General features: G+C 50.7%; 1 protein-coding gene across 2 annotated transcripts in view; it reads left to right on the top strand.

The window, feature by feature from the left end:
* SEMA4F (ssemaphorin 4F) overlaps positions 1 to 19,717 on the top strand; it is a 158,981-nt gene that overhangs the window by 114,964 nt on the left and 24,300 nt on the right. For both annotated transcript variants that reach the window (XM_045018811.1, XM_045018810.1), the window contains exon 12: positions 18,006 to 18,163. In XM_045018811.1, the coding sequence (XP_044874746.1) occupies positions 18,006 to 18,163 (158 nt within the window). The remainder of the gene's footprint in view (positions 1 to 18,005; positions 18,164 to 19,717) is intronic.

Genomic DNA, 19,717 nt, shown 5'->3' with positions numbered 1-19,717 from the left:
TGGATAGAAATGTCATGCTCTAGTAAAAATATAACAGTAGGGATCTATTATCGACCACCTGACCAGGACAGTAATAGTGATGATGAAATGCTAAGGGAAATTAGAGAGGCTATCAAAATTAAGAACCCAATAATAGTGGGGGATTTCAATTATCCCCATATTGATTGGGAACATTTCACTTCAGGACGAAATGCAGAGATAAAATTTCTCGATACTTTAAATGACTGCTTCATGGAGCAGCTGGTACGGGAACCCACAAGGGGAGAGGCGACTCTAGATTTAATCCTGAGTGGAGCGCAGGAGCTGGTCCAAGAGATAACTATAGCAGGACCGCTTGGAAATAGTGACCATAATACAATAGCATTCAACATCCCTGTGGTGGGAAGAACATCTCAACTGCCCAACACTGTGGCCTTTAATTTCAAAAGGGGGAACTATAAAAAAATGAGGGGGTTAGTTAGACAAAAGTTAAAAGGTACAGTGACTAAAGTGAAATCCCTGCAAGTTGCGTGGGCCCTTTTTAAAGACACCATAATAGAGGCCCAACTTCAATGTATACCCCAAATTAAGAAACACAGTAAAAGAACTAAAAAAGAGCCACCGTGGCTTAACAACCATGTAAAAGAAGCAGTGAGAGATAAAAAGACTTCCTTTAAAAAGTGGAAGTCAAATCCTAGTGAGGCAAATAGAAAGGAGCACAAACACTGCCAACTTAAGTGCAAGAGTGTAATAAGAAAAGCCAAAGAGGAGTTTGAAGAACGGCTAGCCAAAAACTCCAAAGGTAATAACAAAATGTTTTTTAAGTACATCAGAAGCAAGAAGCCTGCTAAACAACCAGTGGGGCCCCTTGATGATCAAAATTCAAAAGGAGCGCTTAAAGATGATAAAGTCATTGCGGAGAAACTAAATGGATTCTTTGCTTCAGTCTTCACGGCTGAGGATGTTAGGGAGATTCCCAAACCTGAGCTGGCTTTTGTAGGTGACAAATCTGAGGAACTGTCACAGATTGAAGTATCACTAGAGGAGGTTTTGGAATTAATTGATAAACTCAACATTAACAAGTCACCGGGAGCAGATGGCATTCACCCAAGAGTTCTGAAAGAACTCAAATGTGAAGTTGCGGAACTATTAACTAAGGTTTGTAACCTGTCCTTTAAATCGGCTTCAGTATCCAATGACTGGAAGTTAGCTAATGTAACGCCAATATTTAAAAAGGGCTCTAGGGGTGATCCCGGCAATTACAGACCGGTAAGTCTAACGTCGGTACCGGGCAAATTAGTTGAAACAATAGTAAAGAATAAAATTGTCAGACATAGAAAAACATAAACTGTTGAGCAATAGTCAACATGGTTTCTGTAAAGGGAAATCGTGTCTTACTAATCTATTAGAGTTCTTTGAAGGGGTCAACAAACATGTGGACAAGGGGGATCCGGTGGACATAGTGTACTTAGATTTCCAGAAAGCCTTTGACAAGGTCCCTCACCAAAGGCTCTTACGTAAACTAAGCTGTCATGGGATAAAAGGGAAGGTCCTTTCATGGATTGAGAACTGGTTAAAGGACAGGGAACAAAGGGTAGGAATTAATGGTAAATTCTCAGAATGGAGAGGGGTAACTAGTGGTGTTCCCCAAGGGTCAGTCCTCGGACCAATCCTATTCAATTTATTCATAAATGATCTGGAGAAAGGGGTAAACAGTGAGGTGGCAAAGTTTGCAGATGATACTAAACTACTCAAGATAGTTAAGACCAAAGCAGATTGTGAAGAACTTCAAAAAGATCTCACAAAACTAAGTGATTGGGCAACAAAATGGCAAATGAAATTTAATGTGGATAAATGTAAAGTAATGCACATTGGAAAAAATAACCCCAACTATACATACAACATGATGGGGGCTAATTTAGCTACAACGAGTCAGGAAAAAGATCTTGGAGTTATCGTGGATAGTTCTCTGAAGATGTCCACGCAGTGTGCAGAGGCGGTCAAAAAAGCAAACAGGATGTTAGGAATCATTAAAAAGGGGATAGAGAATAAGACTGAGAATATATTATTGCCCTTATATAAATCCATGGTACGTCCACATCTCGAATACTATGTACAGATGTGGTCTCCTCACCTCAAAAAAGATATTCTAGCACTAGAAAAGGTTCAGAAAAGAGCAACTAAAATGATTAGGGGTTTAGAGAGGGTCCCATATGAGGAAAGATTAAAGAGGCTAGGACTCTTCAGTTTGGAAAAGAGAAGACTAAGGGGGGACATGATAGAGGTATATAAAATCATGAGTGATGTTGAGAAAGTGGATAAGGAAAAGTTATTTACTTATTCCCATAATACAAGAACTAGGGGTCACCAAATGAAATTAATAGGCAGCAGGTTTAAAACAAATAAAAGGAAGTTCTTCTTCACGCAGCGCACAGTCAACTTGTGGAACTCCTTACCTGAGGAGGTTGTGAAGGCTAGGACTATAACAATGTTTAAAAGGGGACTGGATAAATTCATGGTGGCTAAGTCCATAAATGGCTATTAGCCAGGATGGGTAAGAATGGTGTCCCTAGCCTCTGTTCGTCAGAGGATGGAGATGGATGGCAGGAGAGAGATCACTTGATCATTGCCTGTTAGGTTCACTCCCTCAGGGGCACCTGGCATTGGCCACTGTCGGTAGACAGATACTGGGCTAGATGGACCTTTGGTCTGACCCGGTACGGCCTTTCTTATGTTCTTATGTTCTTATGTTCTTAAAAGAGCAGTTTCTATTGGGCTGGGCACGTGATCCTTTGTGAATCCAAATTTTTAGTTCAAGAGATGTGGCTGTGACCCCATCCAGCTCCTTTCTTGCTGCTGCAGTATAGCATGTCGTTGTCTGGTGGAGGTGCTAGCACTGAGCTGGCTCTGCTGTGTCTCCCTTGGGAGTTCCTGTTTGAGGATGTCTTCCTATTCATTGTGCAGTTTGCTGAGTCTCAACTCTCGCACCCGTCTCACTTCCCTCTTCACCCATCCCCAGAGAGACAACTCCCACTCAAAATGTTATTCAAGTGGCTGGCTATATTCCACTTGTTGTATTGCACTCCTCCTCACACCAGAGAGGAGGAGTGTCCCATTGGCTGATCCCTGCCTGATTTGTGAAGTAGGTGATAGGAAACTGCACAAAGTGGGAGGAATGCAAAGATCTATGCAGGAGAGGCACCCAGAGGCTCATGGGATTATAGAGCCTGCATGCAGAGCATGCTGGAGATGCATGAGGATTGTCAAAGGGACCCTTCTAGGGGCCCAGATTTAGTCTCTCAGACTGCATGGAAATTTTTCAAAGCACAATGTGGGCAGTGCTTGGTCTTTGAAAATCTACTATCAGCACTGAGCGCCTGGTGCCTCGGCCTTAAGGGACCTTGCGGCTGTGATGCGGTACTCCCTGTTTCTAAACGTCACTGCTTCCCCATTGCACTCTGCCACCAAGGCTGCTCAGGATACTTCATCAAGGGGTGCATGGTGTTGATGGGGATGGTATAATGACCGCACCAGCCTGTCAAATGATAGAAAAGCCTCAGAAATCAATGGGGTGGGGAGGGACCTGGTCACTGGGGTGTAAGAGATTCCCAGATGTACAGATTTCAAGGGCAGAAGGGATCTCTGCTCATGTAATCTGACCTCTTGTGTAGCACTGGCCAGAAAACCTCACCCAGTGATTCCTGCATCCAGCCCATAATTTCTGTCTGAGCTAGAGCAGATCCTGTGGAGAGCTAGGCCTGGATCTAAAGACTCCAAGTGATGGAGAATGCACCACATCCCTCGGTCAGTTGTTCCAGTGATTAATTCCCCTCACTGTTAAACAAAATATTTGCCCCTTATTTCTACTCTGAGTTTATCTAGCTTCATCTTCTGGCCCCTGGACTATGTCGAAGGAAATTTACCCTTTATTTGTTACATAGAGCAGCCTGAGTATTTAGTTATTAGAGAAGTTATCAACCTCTGCATGTCACATCCATCCATCATATTCATGGAGCAGGGAAGTGTCCTATGTTCTGTCCTTGGACCCCTGGGGAGGACAGTGCAGTTCCCCCCATTGATAGAAAATTCCACCGGATCTAGAAGTTCACGTACCCTGTGTGACGTAACAAGCCGTACATACACCCTGCTTGCTGTGATGTTCCCCTGGTGTTATCTGGACCGGTGATCTTCTAGGTCACTCCAATCCTCAACTCTGGGAGCCAGCCTTACCCTGCTCTGCTGTGAGAACCCCCACTCCTGGGTTGTTCCCACACAGCCTCTAGCATGTAAGCTGCTCCCAGCTACATGAGTGAGCACTTTTGGCCAGCCGCTGCTTGGATTGTGCAACCAATTGTGGATTGTGCAGCTAGCCAATATCTCTGGTCCCAGACACAACCCTAGGAACCTCCATCTTGCAGTGTCCAGTTATGCCCGCTGAATGCTGCAAGCTTGTATGAGTTCGTGGGTACCACGATGCTCCACGTGGGCACCAATGATACTGCCAAGAATGACCTTGAGCAGGTCACTGCAGACTATGTGGTTCTGGGAAGAAGGATAAAGGCATTTGAGGCGCAAGTGTTGTTCTCGTCCATCCTCCCTGTTGAAGGAAAAGTCCCAGATAGGGACCGTCGAATTGTGGAGGTAAATGTGTGGTTACGCAGGTGGTGTCGGAGAGAGGGCTTTGGATTCCTCAACCACAGGATGTTGTTCCAGGAAGAAGGATTGCTAGAAAGAGATGGGATCCACCTAATGAAGAGAGGGAAGAGCATCTTCGCAGGCAGGCTTGCTAACCTAGTGAGGAGGGCTTTAAACTAGGTTCACCAGGGGACGGTGATCTAAGCCCTGAGGTAAGTGGGGAAGTGGGATACCGGGAGGAAACACAAGGAGGAGGGTGCAATCGGCGGGCCTCCTGATTCATACTGAGAAAGCAGGGCAATCGGCTAGTTATCTTAGGTGCATGTACACGAACGCAAGAAGTCTGAGAAACAAGCAGGAAGAATTGGAAGTCCTGGCACAGTCAAAGAACTATGATGTGATTGGAATAACAGAGACTTGGTGGGGTAGCTCACATGACTGGAGCGCTGTCATGGATGGGTATAAACTGTTCAGGAAGGACAGGCAGGGGAGGAAAGGTGGAGGAGTTGCACTGTATGTAAGAGAGTGGTATGATTGCTCAGAGCTCCAGTATGAAACTGGAGAAAAAGCCTGTTGAGAGTCTTTGGGTTAAGTTTAGAAGCAAGAGCAACAAGGGTGGTGGTGATGTGGGCGTGTGCTATAGACCACCGGACCAGGAGGATGAGATAGACAAGGCTTTCTTCCAACAATTAACTGAAGTTTCCAGAACACAGGCCCTGGTTCTAATGGGTGTCTTCAATCACCCTGACATCTGCTGGGAGAGCAATACAACAGTGCACAGACAATCCAGGAAGTTTTTGGAGAGTGTTGGGGACAACTTCCTGGTACAACTACTGGAGGAACCAACCGAGGCCATTCTCCTCTTGACCTGCTGCTTACAAATAGGGAAGAATTGGTAGGGGAAGTAGAAGTAAGTGGCAACCTAGGCAGCAGTGACCATGAGATGGTTGAGTTCAGGATCCTCACAAAAGGAAGAAAGGAGAGTAGCAAAATACAGATCCTGGGCTTCAGAAAAGCAGACTTTGACTCCCTTAGGAACTGATGGGCAGGATCCCCTGGGAGGCTGATATGAGGGGGAAAGGAGTCCAGGAGAGCTGGCTGTATTTTAAAGAAGCCTTATTGAGGGCGCAGGAAAAAACCATCCCGATGTTCAGAAAGAATAGCAAATATGGCAGGCAACCAGCTTGGCTCAACAGTGAAATCTTCGCTGAACTTAAACACAAAAAGGAAGCTTACAGGATGTGGAAGCTTGGACAGATGACTGGGGTCCCTTGACGATCGAAATACAAAAGGAGCACTTAAAGACGATCAAGTCATTGCGGAGAAACTAAATGGATTCTTTGCTTCAGTCTTCACGGCTGAGGATGTTAGGGAGATTCCCAAACCTGAGCTGGCTTTTGTAGGTGACAAATCTGAGGAACTGTCTCAGATTGAAGTGTCACTAGAGGAGGTTTTGGAATTAATTGATAAACTCAACATTAACAAGTCACCGGGACCAGATGGCATTCACCCAAGAGTTCTGAAAGAACTCAAATGTGAAGTTTCAGGACTATTAACTAAGGTTTGTAACCTGTCCTTTAAATTGGCTTTGGTACTCAATGACTGGAAGTTAGCTAATGTAACGCCAATATTTAAAAAGGGCTCTAGAGGTTATCCCAGCAATTACAGACCGGTAAGTCTAACGTCGGTACCGGGCAAATAAGTCGAAACCATAGTTAAGAATAAAATTGTCAGACACATAGAAAAACATAAACTGTTGAGCAATAGTCAACATGGTTTCTGTAAAGGGAAATCGTGTCATACTAATCTATTAGAGTTCTTTGAAGGGGTCAACAAACATGTGGACAAGGGGGGTCCGGTGGACATAATGTACTTAGATTTCCAGAAAGCCTTTGACAAGGTCCCTCACCAAAGGCTGTTACATAAATTAAGCTGTCATGGGATAAAAGGGAAGGTCCTTTCATGGATTGAGAACTGGTTAAAAGACAAGAAACAAAGGCTAGGAATTAATGGTAAATTCTCAGAATGGAGAGGGGTAACTAGTGGTGTTCCCCAAGGGTCAGTCCTAGGACCAATCCTATTCAATTTATTCATAAATGATCTGGAGAAAGGGGTAAACAGTGAGGTGGCAAAGTTTGCAGATGATACTAAACTTCTCTAGATAGTTAAGACCAAAGCAGATTGTGAAGAATTTCAAAAAGATCTCACAAAACTAAGTGATTGGGCAACAAAATGGCAAATGAAATTTAATGTGGATAAATGTAAAGTAATGCACATTGCAAAAAATTACCCCAACTATACATACAATATGATGGGGGCTAATTTAGCTACAACAAGTCAGGAAAAAGATCTTGGAGTCATCATGGATAGTTCTCTGAAGATGTCTACGCAGTGTGCAGAGGTGGTTAAAAAAGCAAACAGGATGTTAGGAATCATTAAAAAGGGGATAGAGAATAAGACTGAGAATATATTATTGTCCTTATATAAATCCATGGTATGCCCACATCTTGAATGTGGTCTCCTCACCTCAAAAAAGATATTCTAGCACTAGAAAAGGTTCAGAAAAGAGCAACTAAAATGATTAGGGGTTTGGAGAGGGTCCCATACGAGGAAAGATTAAAGAGGCTAGGACTCTTCAGCTTGGAAAAGAGAAGACTAAGGGGGGATATGATAGAGGTATATAAAGTCATGAGTGATGTTGAGAAAGTGGATAAGGAAAAGTTATTTACTTATTCCCATAATACAAGAACTAGGGGTCACCAAATGAAATTAATAGGCAACAGGTTTAAAACAAATAAAAGGAAGTTCTTCTTCACGCAGCGCACAGTCAACTTGTGGAACTCCTTACCTGAGGAGGTTGTGAAGGCTAGGACTATAACAGTGTTTAAAAGGGAACTGGATAAATTCATGGTGGCTAAGTCCATAAATGGCTATTAGCCAGGATGGGTAAGAATGGTGTCCCTAGCCTCTGTTCGTCAGAGGATGGAGATGGAAGGCAGGAGAGAGATCACTTGATCATTGCCTGTTAGGTTCACTCCCTCTGGGGCACCTGGCATTGGCCACTGTCGGTAGACAGATACTGGGCTAGATGGACCTTTGGTCTGACCCGGTACGGCCGTTCTTATGTTCTTATGAAAGAGTATAAAAATATTGCTCGAGCATGCAGGGGTGTAATCAGGAAGGCCAAAACACAACTGGAGTTACAGCTAGCAAGGGATGTGAAGGGTAACAAGAAGGGTTTCTACAGGTACGTTAGCAAAAAGAAAAAGGTCAGGGAAAGTGTGGGACCCTTAATGAATGGGGGAGGCAACCTAGTGACAGATGTGGAAAAAGCTGAAGTACTCAATGCTTTTTTCACCTTGGTCTTCACAGACAAGGTCAGCTCCCACACTGCTGCACTGGGCAGCACAGTATGGCGAGGATGTGAGCAGCCCCCAGTGGTGAAATAACAGGTTAAAGCTGGACATGCACAAGTCCATGGGGCCGGATGCACTGCATCCGAGGGTGCTAAAGGAGTTGGCGAATGTGATTGCAGAGCTATTGGCCATTATCTTTGAAAACTCATGGCAATCGGGGGAGGTCCTGGACGATTGGAAAAATGCAAATACAGTGCCCATCTTTATAAAAGGGAAGGAGGAGAACCCGGAGGACTACAGACCGATCAGCCTGACCTCAGTCCCTGGAAAAATCATGGAGCAGGTCATCAAGGAAACCATTTTGAAGCACTTGGAGGAGAGGAAGGTGATCAGGAATAGTCAACATGGATTCACCAAGGGCAAGTCATGCCTGACCAACCTGATTGCCTTCTATGATGAGATAACTGGCTCTATGGATATGGGGAAAGCAGTGGACATGATATATCTTGACTTTAGCAAAGCTTTTGATATGGTGTCACACAGTATTTTTGCCAGCAAGTTAAAAAAGTTTAGATTGGATTAATGGACTATAAGGTGGATAGAAAGCTGGCTAGATTGTCGGGCTCAACGGGTAGTGATCAACAGCTCGATATCTCGTTGGCAGCCAGTATCAAGCGGAGTACCCCACGGGTCGGTCCTGGGGCTGGTTTTGTTCAACATCTTTGTTAATGATCTGGATGATGGGATGGATTGAACTCTCAGCAAGTACACAAATGATACTAAGCTGTGGGGAGAAGTAGATACACTGGAGGGTTGGGATAAGGTCCAGAGTGACCTAAACAAATTGGAGGATTGGGCCAAAAGAAATCTGATGAGATTCAACGAGGACAAGTGCAGAGTGCTGCACTTAAGATGGAAGAATCCCATGCACTGCTACAGGCTGGGGACTGACTGGCAAAGCAGTAGTTCTGCCAAAAAGGACCTGGATGAGAAGCTGGATATGAGTCAGCAGTGTGCCCTTGTTGCCAAGAAGGCTAATGGCATATTGGGCTGCATTAGTAGGAGCATTGCCAACAGATTGAGGGAAGTAATTATTCCCCTCTATTCGGCACTGGTGAGGCCACATCTGGAGTGTTTTGGGCCCATCCAGTTCTTCTTCGAGTGATTGCTCCAATGCATTCCAGTTAGGTGTGCGCGCCGCGCGTGCACAGCATCTCGGAACTTTTTTCCCTAGCAACCCCGGTGGGCCGGCTGGGCGCCCCCTAGAGTGGCGCCGCTATGGCGCTAAATATATACCCCAGCCGGCCCGTCCGCTCCTCAGTTCCTTCTTACCGCCCGTGACGGCCAGTTGGAACTGTGGAGTGCTCTCTGTCCTCCACAATCCCTAGCATTTACATCTTTCTTGTATATAGTTCGTTTAGTAGTTACAGTTTTAGATAGTTAGTTAGTGTAGATAAGGTGAAAGGGGGGGGGTTTCCCCTTTTACCTGACCCGGTGCGGGCTCATGCCCAAGGCACCGGGCTTTAAGCCCTGCGCGGCGTGCCAAAAGCCGATGCCCATCGGAGACCCGCACGACGCCTGTCTCCGTTGCTTGGGCGAAGGGCATAGAACGGACAAGTGTTCGATCTGCTTAACTTTTAAACCGCGGACCCGGAAGGAGCGGGACATCCGCCTGAAGCACCGCGAACTGACTCGGTGCAAAGCGCACCGGCAGCACCGAGCCGCTCCACCTCCGCGGCGCCGCCGACGCAGAAAGCTGCTAAGAAGTCGCGGCACCGCTCGCTTTCGCCTACAGGAAAGCAGAGACTGGCGAAGGCAATAGCGCAGGCTAGCGCTGAGGCCTCGGCGCAAGCAGCTGCGCGCCTGGCAGCTCCTGCGGTGCCCGTACACAAGCCGCGCACAGGACCCTTGACTCCAGCGCCGCAAGGGCCGTCGAGTCCGGCGCCGCCACGCTCCCCGGTACCGTCCGAGGTCGAGCCCCGGCTGCCGTCAACGCCGGAGACATTCGCCTCTGCGCGAGAGCTCATCAAGCTCATAGAGGCACCAGGCCTCCGGCGAGAATGACCCGGCCACCGTCCCTGGACAGGCCGCATGGACGACGCTCCCGGTCCCGGTCCCGCGGCAGATCTCCATCCAGACGCTCGCGATCTCGGCACCGCTCGACTTCGCGGTACCGGTCGCCATCACAACGCCGGTCCCAGTCCCGGTACTGCTCGTCATCGCGGTACCGGTCGTACTCCCGACGCCGCACGAGATCCAGGTCGCCATCGCGTCGGCGCCATCAGAGATCGCCGTCCCAGCACCGTTCTCGGCACCGCGACTCGCGCGGACGTTCGTGGCACCGTCGTTCTCAAACAAGGTCGAGCTCCCGGCACCGGTCGAGCTCCCGGCACCGCGGCGGACGTCACTCCCGGTCGCCGTCCCGGTACCGGCCGGAGCAACCTCGCACTTCTCTGCCTCCCGGGGAAGGTCGGCCCCATTCGGCACCACACTCTGCGAGCGCTTCGGCACCGCCATGGCCTTCTCGACCCGAGTCGGTCGCTTCTGGCGCGGACGGATACGGACTCTTGCCGCCCACCCCACGGCACCATCCTCAAGGGGCACAACCGTGGGGCTTTTGGGTTCCATGGGCCCAGTACGAGGCCCAGGGGGTGCCTTTTCCACCAAGGCCCCCCGCGTCAGAGCGCAGAGTCCCAGAGGCGACGGTATCCAGACCGGCCCCTTCGCCACCGGCGGTGGATGCTGTAGCGTCCGAATCCCAAGGCCATGTGCAGCCCGCACCCTCCGACGGACAGGTGGCAGGCCCCTCTTCGGAGACGGTCGTCCAAGGGTTGTCCTCCTCGTCCTCGCCTGATGAGGCGGTGGCCGGTGCAGCAACTAAGGAACCTCCACCCATTGACGTGAGAGCTCACCAGGACCTCCTTCGTCGTGTGGCGACGGCAATGGCCTTGCCCATAGAGGAGGTACGCGAGGACGAGGACCCTATCACGAACGTGGTCGAGGCTGACACGCCGGTGCGAGTTGCACTTCCATTTGTCCGGATGGTGCAGAAGAACGCCACCACTATCTGGCAGACGCCAGCGTCCGTGCCCCCTACAGCCCGTGGGGTTGAGGGAAAGTACTCTGTCCCTCCCACGGGGTATGAATACCTGTATATGCATCCGACCCCAGACTCCTTGGTAGTCCAGTCGGTTAATGACAGGGAGCGGCACGGTCAACCGGCTTCGGCGCCCAAATCGAAGGACGCGAAACGTATGGACCTGCTAGGCCGGAAGGTCTATTCTGCAGGAGGCCTGCAGATGAGGATTGCCAACCAGATGGTACTCCTCGCCAGGTACGTCTTCGACATCCTGACGTCCCTGGCGAAGTTTATCGAGCTCCTGCCGTCAGCCTCCCGACAGGAGTTCACGGCCATGCTGGAGGAGGGTAGGAGGTCATCTAGATCCTCCATCTCAGCCGCCCTCGACGCTGCGGACTCGGGGGCGAGGACCTTGGCCTCAGGAGTCACGATGCGGCGTATCGCCTGGCTGCAGTCTTCCACCCTGCCGCCGGAGGTCCAATATACGTTGCAGGACCTTCCCTTTGACACTAAAGGGCTGTTCTCTGAGAAGACGGATTCTAGGATCCAGTCTTTAAAGGACGGTCGTATCGCGATACGCACATTAGGCATGCATACGCCAGCGACGCAGCGTAGGCCCTTCAGACCACAGCCTTCCCGACCGGCCTACCAGTCCCGGTATCGGCCCTACAACAGCCGACGTCCGGCCCAAAATCGCTGTCGTCCATCCGGCAACCGCCGCAACCAGGGCCAGGCCGCTTCGAAGACCCCTCAGGGGGCCAAACAGGCCTTTTGATGGGACGCTCGAGGACGGCCCATCACTCTCCCTACCGGATCCTTCCCCTCTGTTTTGCAACCGCCTTTCCCATTTCTTTTCGGCGTGGTCCCGCTTAACATCAGACAACTGGGTGCTTCAAACAGTCCAGTCGGGATACCGCCTGCAATTTGCTTCGCCCCCACCTTCCCACCCACCCTCCCTGTCCCTCTTCAGGGACCCCTCTCACGAGCAAGTCCTCTTACGGGAGGTCCAGACTCTGTTGAGCGTGGGTGCCATAGAAGCAGTACCTCAGGACAGACGGGGCAGGGGATTCTACTCCCGTTATTTTCTCATCCCCAAGGCGAAAGGCGGGCTACGTCCTATTCTGGACCTTCGCGAGCTAAACAAGTACCTGCTCAAGCCCAAGTTTCGCATGGTCACTCTGGGGACCATCATTCCCTCTCTGGATCCGGGAGACTGGTTTGCCGCCCTCGACATGAAGGACGCCTACTTCCATGTCGCGATCTATCCTCCACATCGTCGTTACCTTCGGTTTGTGCTCAACGACACCCACTACCAGTTCACGGTGTCACCGTTCGGACTGTCCACCGCCCCGAGGGTGTTTACCAAATGCATGGCGGTGGTCGCCGCAGCCCTCCGACGTCGTCAGATGCACGTTTATCCGTATCTCGACGACTGGCTGGTTCGAGGCCAGTCCCGGCAACTTGTGATGGGCAACATGGCAGAGATCCTGTCTCTCTTTCAGCGGCTCGGTCTTCTCATCAACACAGAGAAGTCCACTTTGATTCCGACGCAGCGGGTGGAGTTCATCGGAGCGGTCCTCGACTCCACGACGGCCAGAGCCTGCCTCCCTCGCGCTCGGCACCAGACGATGGTCTCCATCATCCGGGACCTCGTCGCCTTCCCAACCACGACGGTCCGTTCCTGCCTCCGCCTCCTGGGCCACATGGCTTCGTGCACGTATGTCACAGCATACGCGCGGCTCCACCTCCGCCCGTTCCAGTCTTGGCTCGCGTCGGTGTACCGCCCTCATCGAGACTCCATCGACATGGTGGTCACGGTCACCAGGACGACCCTCGAGTCCCTCCGCTGGTGGCTCGACCCGGACGTCGTGTGTGCGGGAGTCCCATTTCACCCTCCTCGGCCGTCCGCTACTTTGACCACGGACGCCTCAGCGCTCGGTTGGGGGGCCCACCTGGGCAATCTCCACACGCAGGGCCTGTGGTCGGTCCAGGAGCTCACACTGCACATCAACGTTCGCGAGCTACGCGCCATCCGCCTGGCCTGTCGCACCTTCTGCGCCCGCCTCCAAGGTCGTTGTGTGACAGTATTCACGGACAACACCACCGCGATGTTCTACGTGAACAAGCAAGGCAGATCCCGCTCCTCCCCCCTCTGCAAGGAAGCGATGCTCCTGTGGGACTTCTGCGTGACCCACTCAATTCACCTGGAAGCATCCTTTCTTCCGGGAGTGCAGAACACGCTGGCCGACCGTCTCAGCAGGTCGTTCCTCTCCCACGAGTGGTCTCTCCGTCCAGATGTCGTCCACACTATCTTCCGGAGGTGGGGGTTTCCCCAAGTAGACCTCTTCGCCTCCAAAGAGAACAGGAAGTGCCACCGGTTTTGCTCATTCCAAGGTCGCTCGCCAGGCTCCCTGACGGACGCCTTCCTTTATCACTGGACGGATCGCCTCCTCTACGCCTTCCCTCCATTCCCGCTCGTGCACCGAGTGCTCCTGAAGCTTCGGAGGGACAGAGCCCACATCATTCTAGTGGCGCCAGCCTGGCCGAGGCAGCACTGGTACACCCTGCTGCTCGAGCTCTCCGTTCGGGAGCCCATCCCCCTGCCGTTGTGGCCGGACCTCATCACCCAGGACTTCGGCAGACTCCGCCATCCGAACCTGCAATCCCTCCATCTTACAGCTTGGTACCTGAGTGGCTGACCCACGCGGAGAGGGGCTGTTCTGCAGCGGTTCAACAGGTCCTGCTCGAGAGCAGAAAACCTTCCACTCGCTCCACTTACCTGGCAAAGTGGAAGAGGTTTGCACTCTGGTGTGATCACCAAGGTCTTAATCCATTCCTGGTACCGGTCCCTACCATCCTGGACTACCTCTGGCACCTTAAAGAGCGAGGTCTGGCGGTCTCCTCCTTGAGGGTTCATCTAGCAGCGGTATCCGCCTTTCGTCCCTCCGTGGAAGGTCGGTCCATCTTCTCGAACCAGATGGTTTCCCGTTTCCTCAAGGGCCTGGACCGCTTGTACCCGCCAGTGCGGCGCCCTGCCCCGACCTGGGACTTGAACCTCGTGTTGGCCAAACTAATGGGTCCTCCGTTCGAGCCTCTGGCCACGTGCTCCCTGCTCTACCTCTCGTGGAAGACGGCCTTCCTTGTTGCCATTACTTCAGCGAGGCGAGTTTCTGAGCTTCGCGCTCTAACGGTTGCTCCGCCATACACGATCTTCCATGGGGACAAGGTACAGCTGCGCCCTCATCCGGCCTTTCTCCCGAAGGTGGTGTCAGCATTCCATCTCAATCAGGAGATCTTCCTTCCGGTGTTCTTCCCGAAGCCGCATGCCTCCCCTCGGGAACAGCAGCTACATACGCTCGACGTCCGTAGGGCGCTCGCCTTCTACATTGAGCGGACTAAGTCCTTCCGGCGTTCGCCCCAGCTGTTCGTCGCGGTGGCTGACCGCATGAAGGGAGATGCGATATCCTCCCAGCGGATTTCCTCCTGGGTCACTGCGTGTATCCGGACCTGCTACGAGCTGGCTCGTGTACCACCAGGCCGTGTCACTGCACACTCGACGAGGGCACACGCCTCATCTCTGGCCTTCCTGGCCAACGTCCCAATCCAGGACATCTGTCGAGCGGCCACCTGGTCTTCGGTGCACACCTTCGCCTCCCACTACGCGTTGGTGCAGCAGTCTCGAGACGACGCAGCCTTCGGCTCTGCGGTATTACACTCCGCCACGTCTCACTCCGACCCCACCGCCTAGGTAAGGCTTGGGAATCACCTAACTGGAATGCATTGGAGCAATCACTCGAAGAAGAAAAGACGGTTACTCACCTGTAGTAACTGTTGTTCTTCGAGATGTGTTGCTCCAATCCATTCCAGACCCGCCCTCCTTCCCCACTGTCGGAGTAGCCGGCAAGAAGGAACTGAGGAGCGGACGGGCCGGCTGGGGTATATATTTAGCGCCATAGCGGCGCCACTCTAGGGGGCACCCAGCCGGCCCACCGGGGTTGCTAGGGAAAAAAGTTCCGAGATGCTGTGCACGCGCGGCGCGCACACCTAACTGGAATGGATTGGAGCAACACATCTCGAAGAACAACAGTTACTACAGGTGAGTAACCGTCTTTTTTGGGCCCCCCACTACAGAAAGGATGTGAACAAATTGGAGAGAGTCCAGCGGAGGGCAGTGAAAATGATCAGGGGGCTGGGGCACATGATTTACAAGGAGAGGCTGAGGGAACTGGGCTTGTTTAGTCTGCAGAAGAGAAGAGTGAGCGGGGATTTTATAGCAGTCTTTAACTACCTGAGCGAGGGTTCCAAAGAGGATAGAGCTTGGCTGTTCTCAATGATGGCAGATGACAGAACAAGGAGCAATGGTCTCAAGTTGCAGTGCGGGAGGTCTAGGTTGGAGATTAGGAAACACTATTTCACTAGAAGGGTGTTGAAGCACTGGAATGGATTACCTAGGGAGGTGGTCAAATCTCCATCCTTAGAGGTTTTTAAGGTCCAGCTTGACAAAGCCCTGGCTGGGAAGATTTAGTTGGTGTTGATCCTGGTTTGAGCACAGGGTTAGACTAGATAATCTCCTAAAGTCTCTCCCAACCCTAATCTTCTATGATTTGTCAATTTAACAACGAAATTGATATGTACCAGGCTTGTTATCCCAAGGGGAGTCTCTGACATGCTTCAAACCAAACGCACTGCTTCAGGTAGAATAAACAAACACATTCATTAACTACAAAAGATAGATTTTAAGTGATTCTAAGTCAAAGCACAAGAAGTCAGATTTGGTCAAATGAAATAAAAGCAAATCACTTTCATTGCCCTTACAAACTTAGATGTGTCTCACCACAGGCTGGCTGGTTGCCCTTCAACCAGGCTCTCCTCTTTGATCAGCGCTTCAGTCACTTAGTGGTGGTGTCTGTAGATGAAGTTGGAAGAGAGAGAGAGCATGGCAAACATCTCTCCCTTTTATCATGTCCTTTCTTCCCTCTTGGCTCCCCCCCCCTTCAGAGTCAGGTGAGCATTACCTCATTGTAGTCCCAAACTGACCAAGGGAAGGGGAGTGACTCACTCAAGAGTCCAACAGATCCTTTGTTGCTGCCTAGGCCAGTGTCCTTTGTTCCTGTGAGGCTGGGCTGGGTTTGTCTCATACATGCCCTGATGAGGTGTGAACTGCCCCTCTGCTCCTGGAGAGTTTTTCCTGGGCCTCTGCTCCTGGAGATTTTTTTGCCTGGGCTTGTTTTAAGCCATGAGGACACATTTTCAGCCTCATAACTATATACATGAAATTACAACCTATAACCAGGGGTGAGCTGGAGCCGGTTCGCACCGGTTCGCACGAACCCGTTGTTAAATTTAGAAGCGGTTTTAGAACCGCTTGTTAACTAGCTTCCCTGCGAGGGAAGCTTTGATGGACTCTGCCTGGGACGCCTGTAATTCCTCCTCCCGGCCGCCGGGGGGCGCTGCGCTGTGCTGCGAGAGCCATGTGAGCTGCCTCCTGGCCCTGTTGCTGCTCCTGCTCTTTGGACCTCTGGCCCTGGGGCTCCGGCTGCTGCCCCATGAGTCCCCGGCTGCGTCCTGCTGCTCCCAGCCCCTCCCCCCGTGTGAGTATCTGCGCCCCTCCCACGCCTTCCCTGCCCCCAGCCAGCCCCTGCCCCCAGCCAGCCACAGCCAGCCCCTCCCGCAGCCAGCCTCTGCCTGCAGCCCCTGCCACAGCCACCCCTTGCCTGCAGCCAGCCTCTGCCCACAGCCGCCCCCTGCCTGCAGCCAGCCTCTGCCCACAGCCACCCGCAGCCCGCCCGTCTGCATCACCTGCCCACAGCCAGCCCGTGTCACTCCCTGCCTCCAGCTAGCCCTGCCCCACGCCCCTATCTGCAGCCAGCCCCACATCCACTGGTGCCCTGCAGTTCCCAGGGCAGTAACCCTGCACACCTGCTTTAATGAGGGGGGGGCAGGGAGCAGCTGGGACCCACACATGTGCACACCCTAGAGTGACCAGACAGCAAGTGTGAAAAATCGGGACGGGGGTGAGGGGTAATAGGAGCCTATATAAGAAAAAGACCCAAAAATTGAGACTGTCCCTGATCACCACCCACACATGTGAAACGGAGCTCATTTCTAGTTCAGCCCCCATCTTTTTAAAAAAGAACTTTAGGTAGGGTTAAAATACATCTGTATTTTCCTGGACATGTCAGGCTTTTCGGTTCTTAATCACCTCCTGGGAAAATATGGACGTATGGTAACCCTATTGGTACAAAAAATACATGCTGTCGCACATCCCTTAAATCAGAACTTTTTATAGGGAACCCGTTGTTAAATCAGAACTTTTTATAGGGAACCTGTTGTTAAGATTTTGGCAGCTCATCACTGCCTATAACATTACTATAACAACAATGCTCAGTGTATCATGAACCGTCCAAAGACACCTGCCGTGACAAACTTTGCATTGGATACCACACAATCATCTAAGGATGAACATGGGAGTACAGAGTGTTCCCCTGAGGTACAGAGCATCACACCCTGCAGGACACATCATTTCAAAGCCCCCTAGGCAAAGAGGCAGCAAATTTGCTGATGCCAGTCACATCCCTCAGAGGACCCAGAGGCAAAGAAGAGTGCTGTGCTGACCCTGTCTAGGATGTAGAGGAGCCTGGTTCCTATGGGTTGGTCTCTCTCCTGCTCCCCTTTAAAGTCAGGAGGTGCTGGATGGCTTCAGGGATGAGCCTGCGTCTCTGTGAGGACCTTGTTACGAGAGGGTGAGGGGTACCTATCACTTAGATTTTGCCCTGTTGTCTTCCCTTGGAATGCTCATTGGGCAACTTGGGCACAAACAAACCCCGACTTTGAAAATCTCCTGGGTGCTCAGCTCGCACCTGAGCCCATCCGTTGTGCCCAAGATACTCTTTGTACATAGCCAAACTTTGCAAATGTTGGTTTTCACCTTCTGTTCTCTCTTGCTACCTTTGTAGAGTTGGTTGTATGTAGGGTCCTCTACTGAAGTGACTCAGGTCAACACAACAGACTGTGAGAGATACAAGAGCTGCATCGAGTGTGTCCTGGGCAGAGACCCCTCCTGTGCCTGGAGCAGAGAGCTGGGTGCTTGTATACATCACCAGGGACAAAGCGGGTAAGTAATTTGCCTCCATTTCCTGTTGTCACCAAAGGACCCATGAAAAATAAAACCTATGAAAGAGATCATCGTCGACCTGGAGGGATTGCTACCGCCACCGATTTCCTATAGCCTGGATGGTGACATCTTTTCCCTGAAATCTGACATCTGCAAATCCCCTGTCACCACCTTTGCAACATTGGCATTTGCAACACCTGCGACCTTAAGATCCCCATCCTGGGTCCCATCTCCTCTGGCCAGGGCCATTCCAGCTTCCTGCCCTCTGGCCTCCCTGAGCTCCAGCCCTTCTAATGCCAACTTGTTCAGAATGCTGCTTTCCACCTTCACTTATCACTTCGCTCCACCCCCTGCACTCTGCCAGTGATACCAGCCTAGATACCCCATTTGTCTGCTTCTCCCACAGCCCTCTCCATTCTTTCTTCCACACCATCACAATGCATGGAACCTGAAATGATATGTAAGGTCTGTACCTTTGCCTTAATCCCTATCTGCCTACAAGAATAGAGCCAAAAATGACTGTCAGGCTGTCTGAAGTGGCTCATGAATGCGGGTGCCAGCCTCAGGGCATACGGTTATAAACCAGGGCGCAAACCTCAAACTGGTCATGTGATCTATAATTACAGTTCACCAACCAAGTATCGAGTGTGAATTCCTCAAGCACTATAACAGACTGAACATGAAGTCAGACAGCCCCCTTGGGCACTCCATCTGTCTTGCAACAAAGTGTGCCTTTGTGATAGATGGTCTGTTACACCAAAAATCACAGCAATATTCAGGTTACTCCCAGTGACTTACCCCAGGTCAATTATACCTTAGATCTCTCACCAAAGACAACACTTGTAGCCAATCCTATATTAAAGTAACTGAAGGTTTATTAACTAGGAAAAGGAAATCTGGCTGGTAAAAGAATAGGCATCTTCTGTATTTCCTTGTCAGGACTGGAGGTGTCCAGCACACTTACAATAATGGAATACAAATTGGCCTGATTGCACCCCGTGTACTTCTCCTTGTCACCCTATCGAAGGATTAGTTCAGATGTATCCCGTGTTGTACAGATTAGCGGGGACTTTAAAGGTGTCCTGTATCGGGGAGGTAGCTATGTTAGTCTGTATCCACAAAAGCAACGAGGAGTCTGTTGGCACCTTAAAGACTAACAGATTTATTTGGGCATAAGCTTTTGTGGGTAAAAAACTCACTTCTTCAGATGCATGGAGCCTCGTTTTTTTTTAAAAGGTGTTCTAGGGATGTTAAATCATATAATATTACAGTTCTTCTTTAAGTGGCCTCTGCATAGTCACGCTTATGGTATATAGCAGCCCTGCTATCAAGCTGCAGAATTTTTCTAATAAGCATTGTCCACTGAGGCCTCTTATCACTTCCCCCATGGAGGATACTGGGGTGTTAAAGAAGGAGTGTCCCCAGCCACTTTCCAATTCATTTTTAATCACCAAAGGTGCAGCAAGCTTGGCTCACATGCAGTGTCCTCAACTTTTCCCTTGTCGCTTTCTTCTTTGATTCTGCCTTTGGGGGACATTTCCAATTTAGATAGAT

Source organism: Mauremys mutica, chromosome 5 (genome assembly GCF_020497125.1).
Source record: "Mauremys mutica isolate MM-2020 ecotype Southern chromosome 5, ASM2049712v1, whole genome shotgun sequence".
Classification (NCBI taxonomy): Eukaryota; Metazoa; Chordata; order Testudines; family Geoemydidae; genus Mauremys; species Mauremys mutica.
Note: the sequence above shows the minus strand (reverse complement) of the source record. Positions and strands in the feature narration are given on the sequence as shown.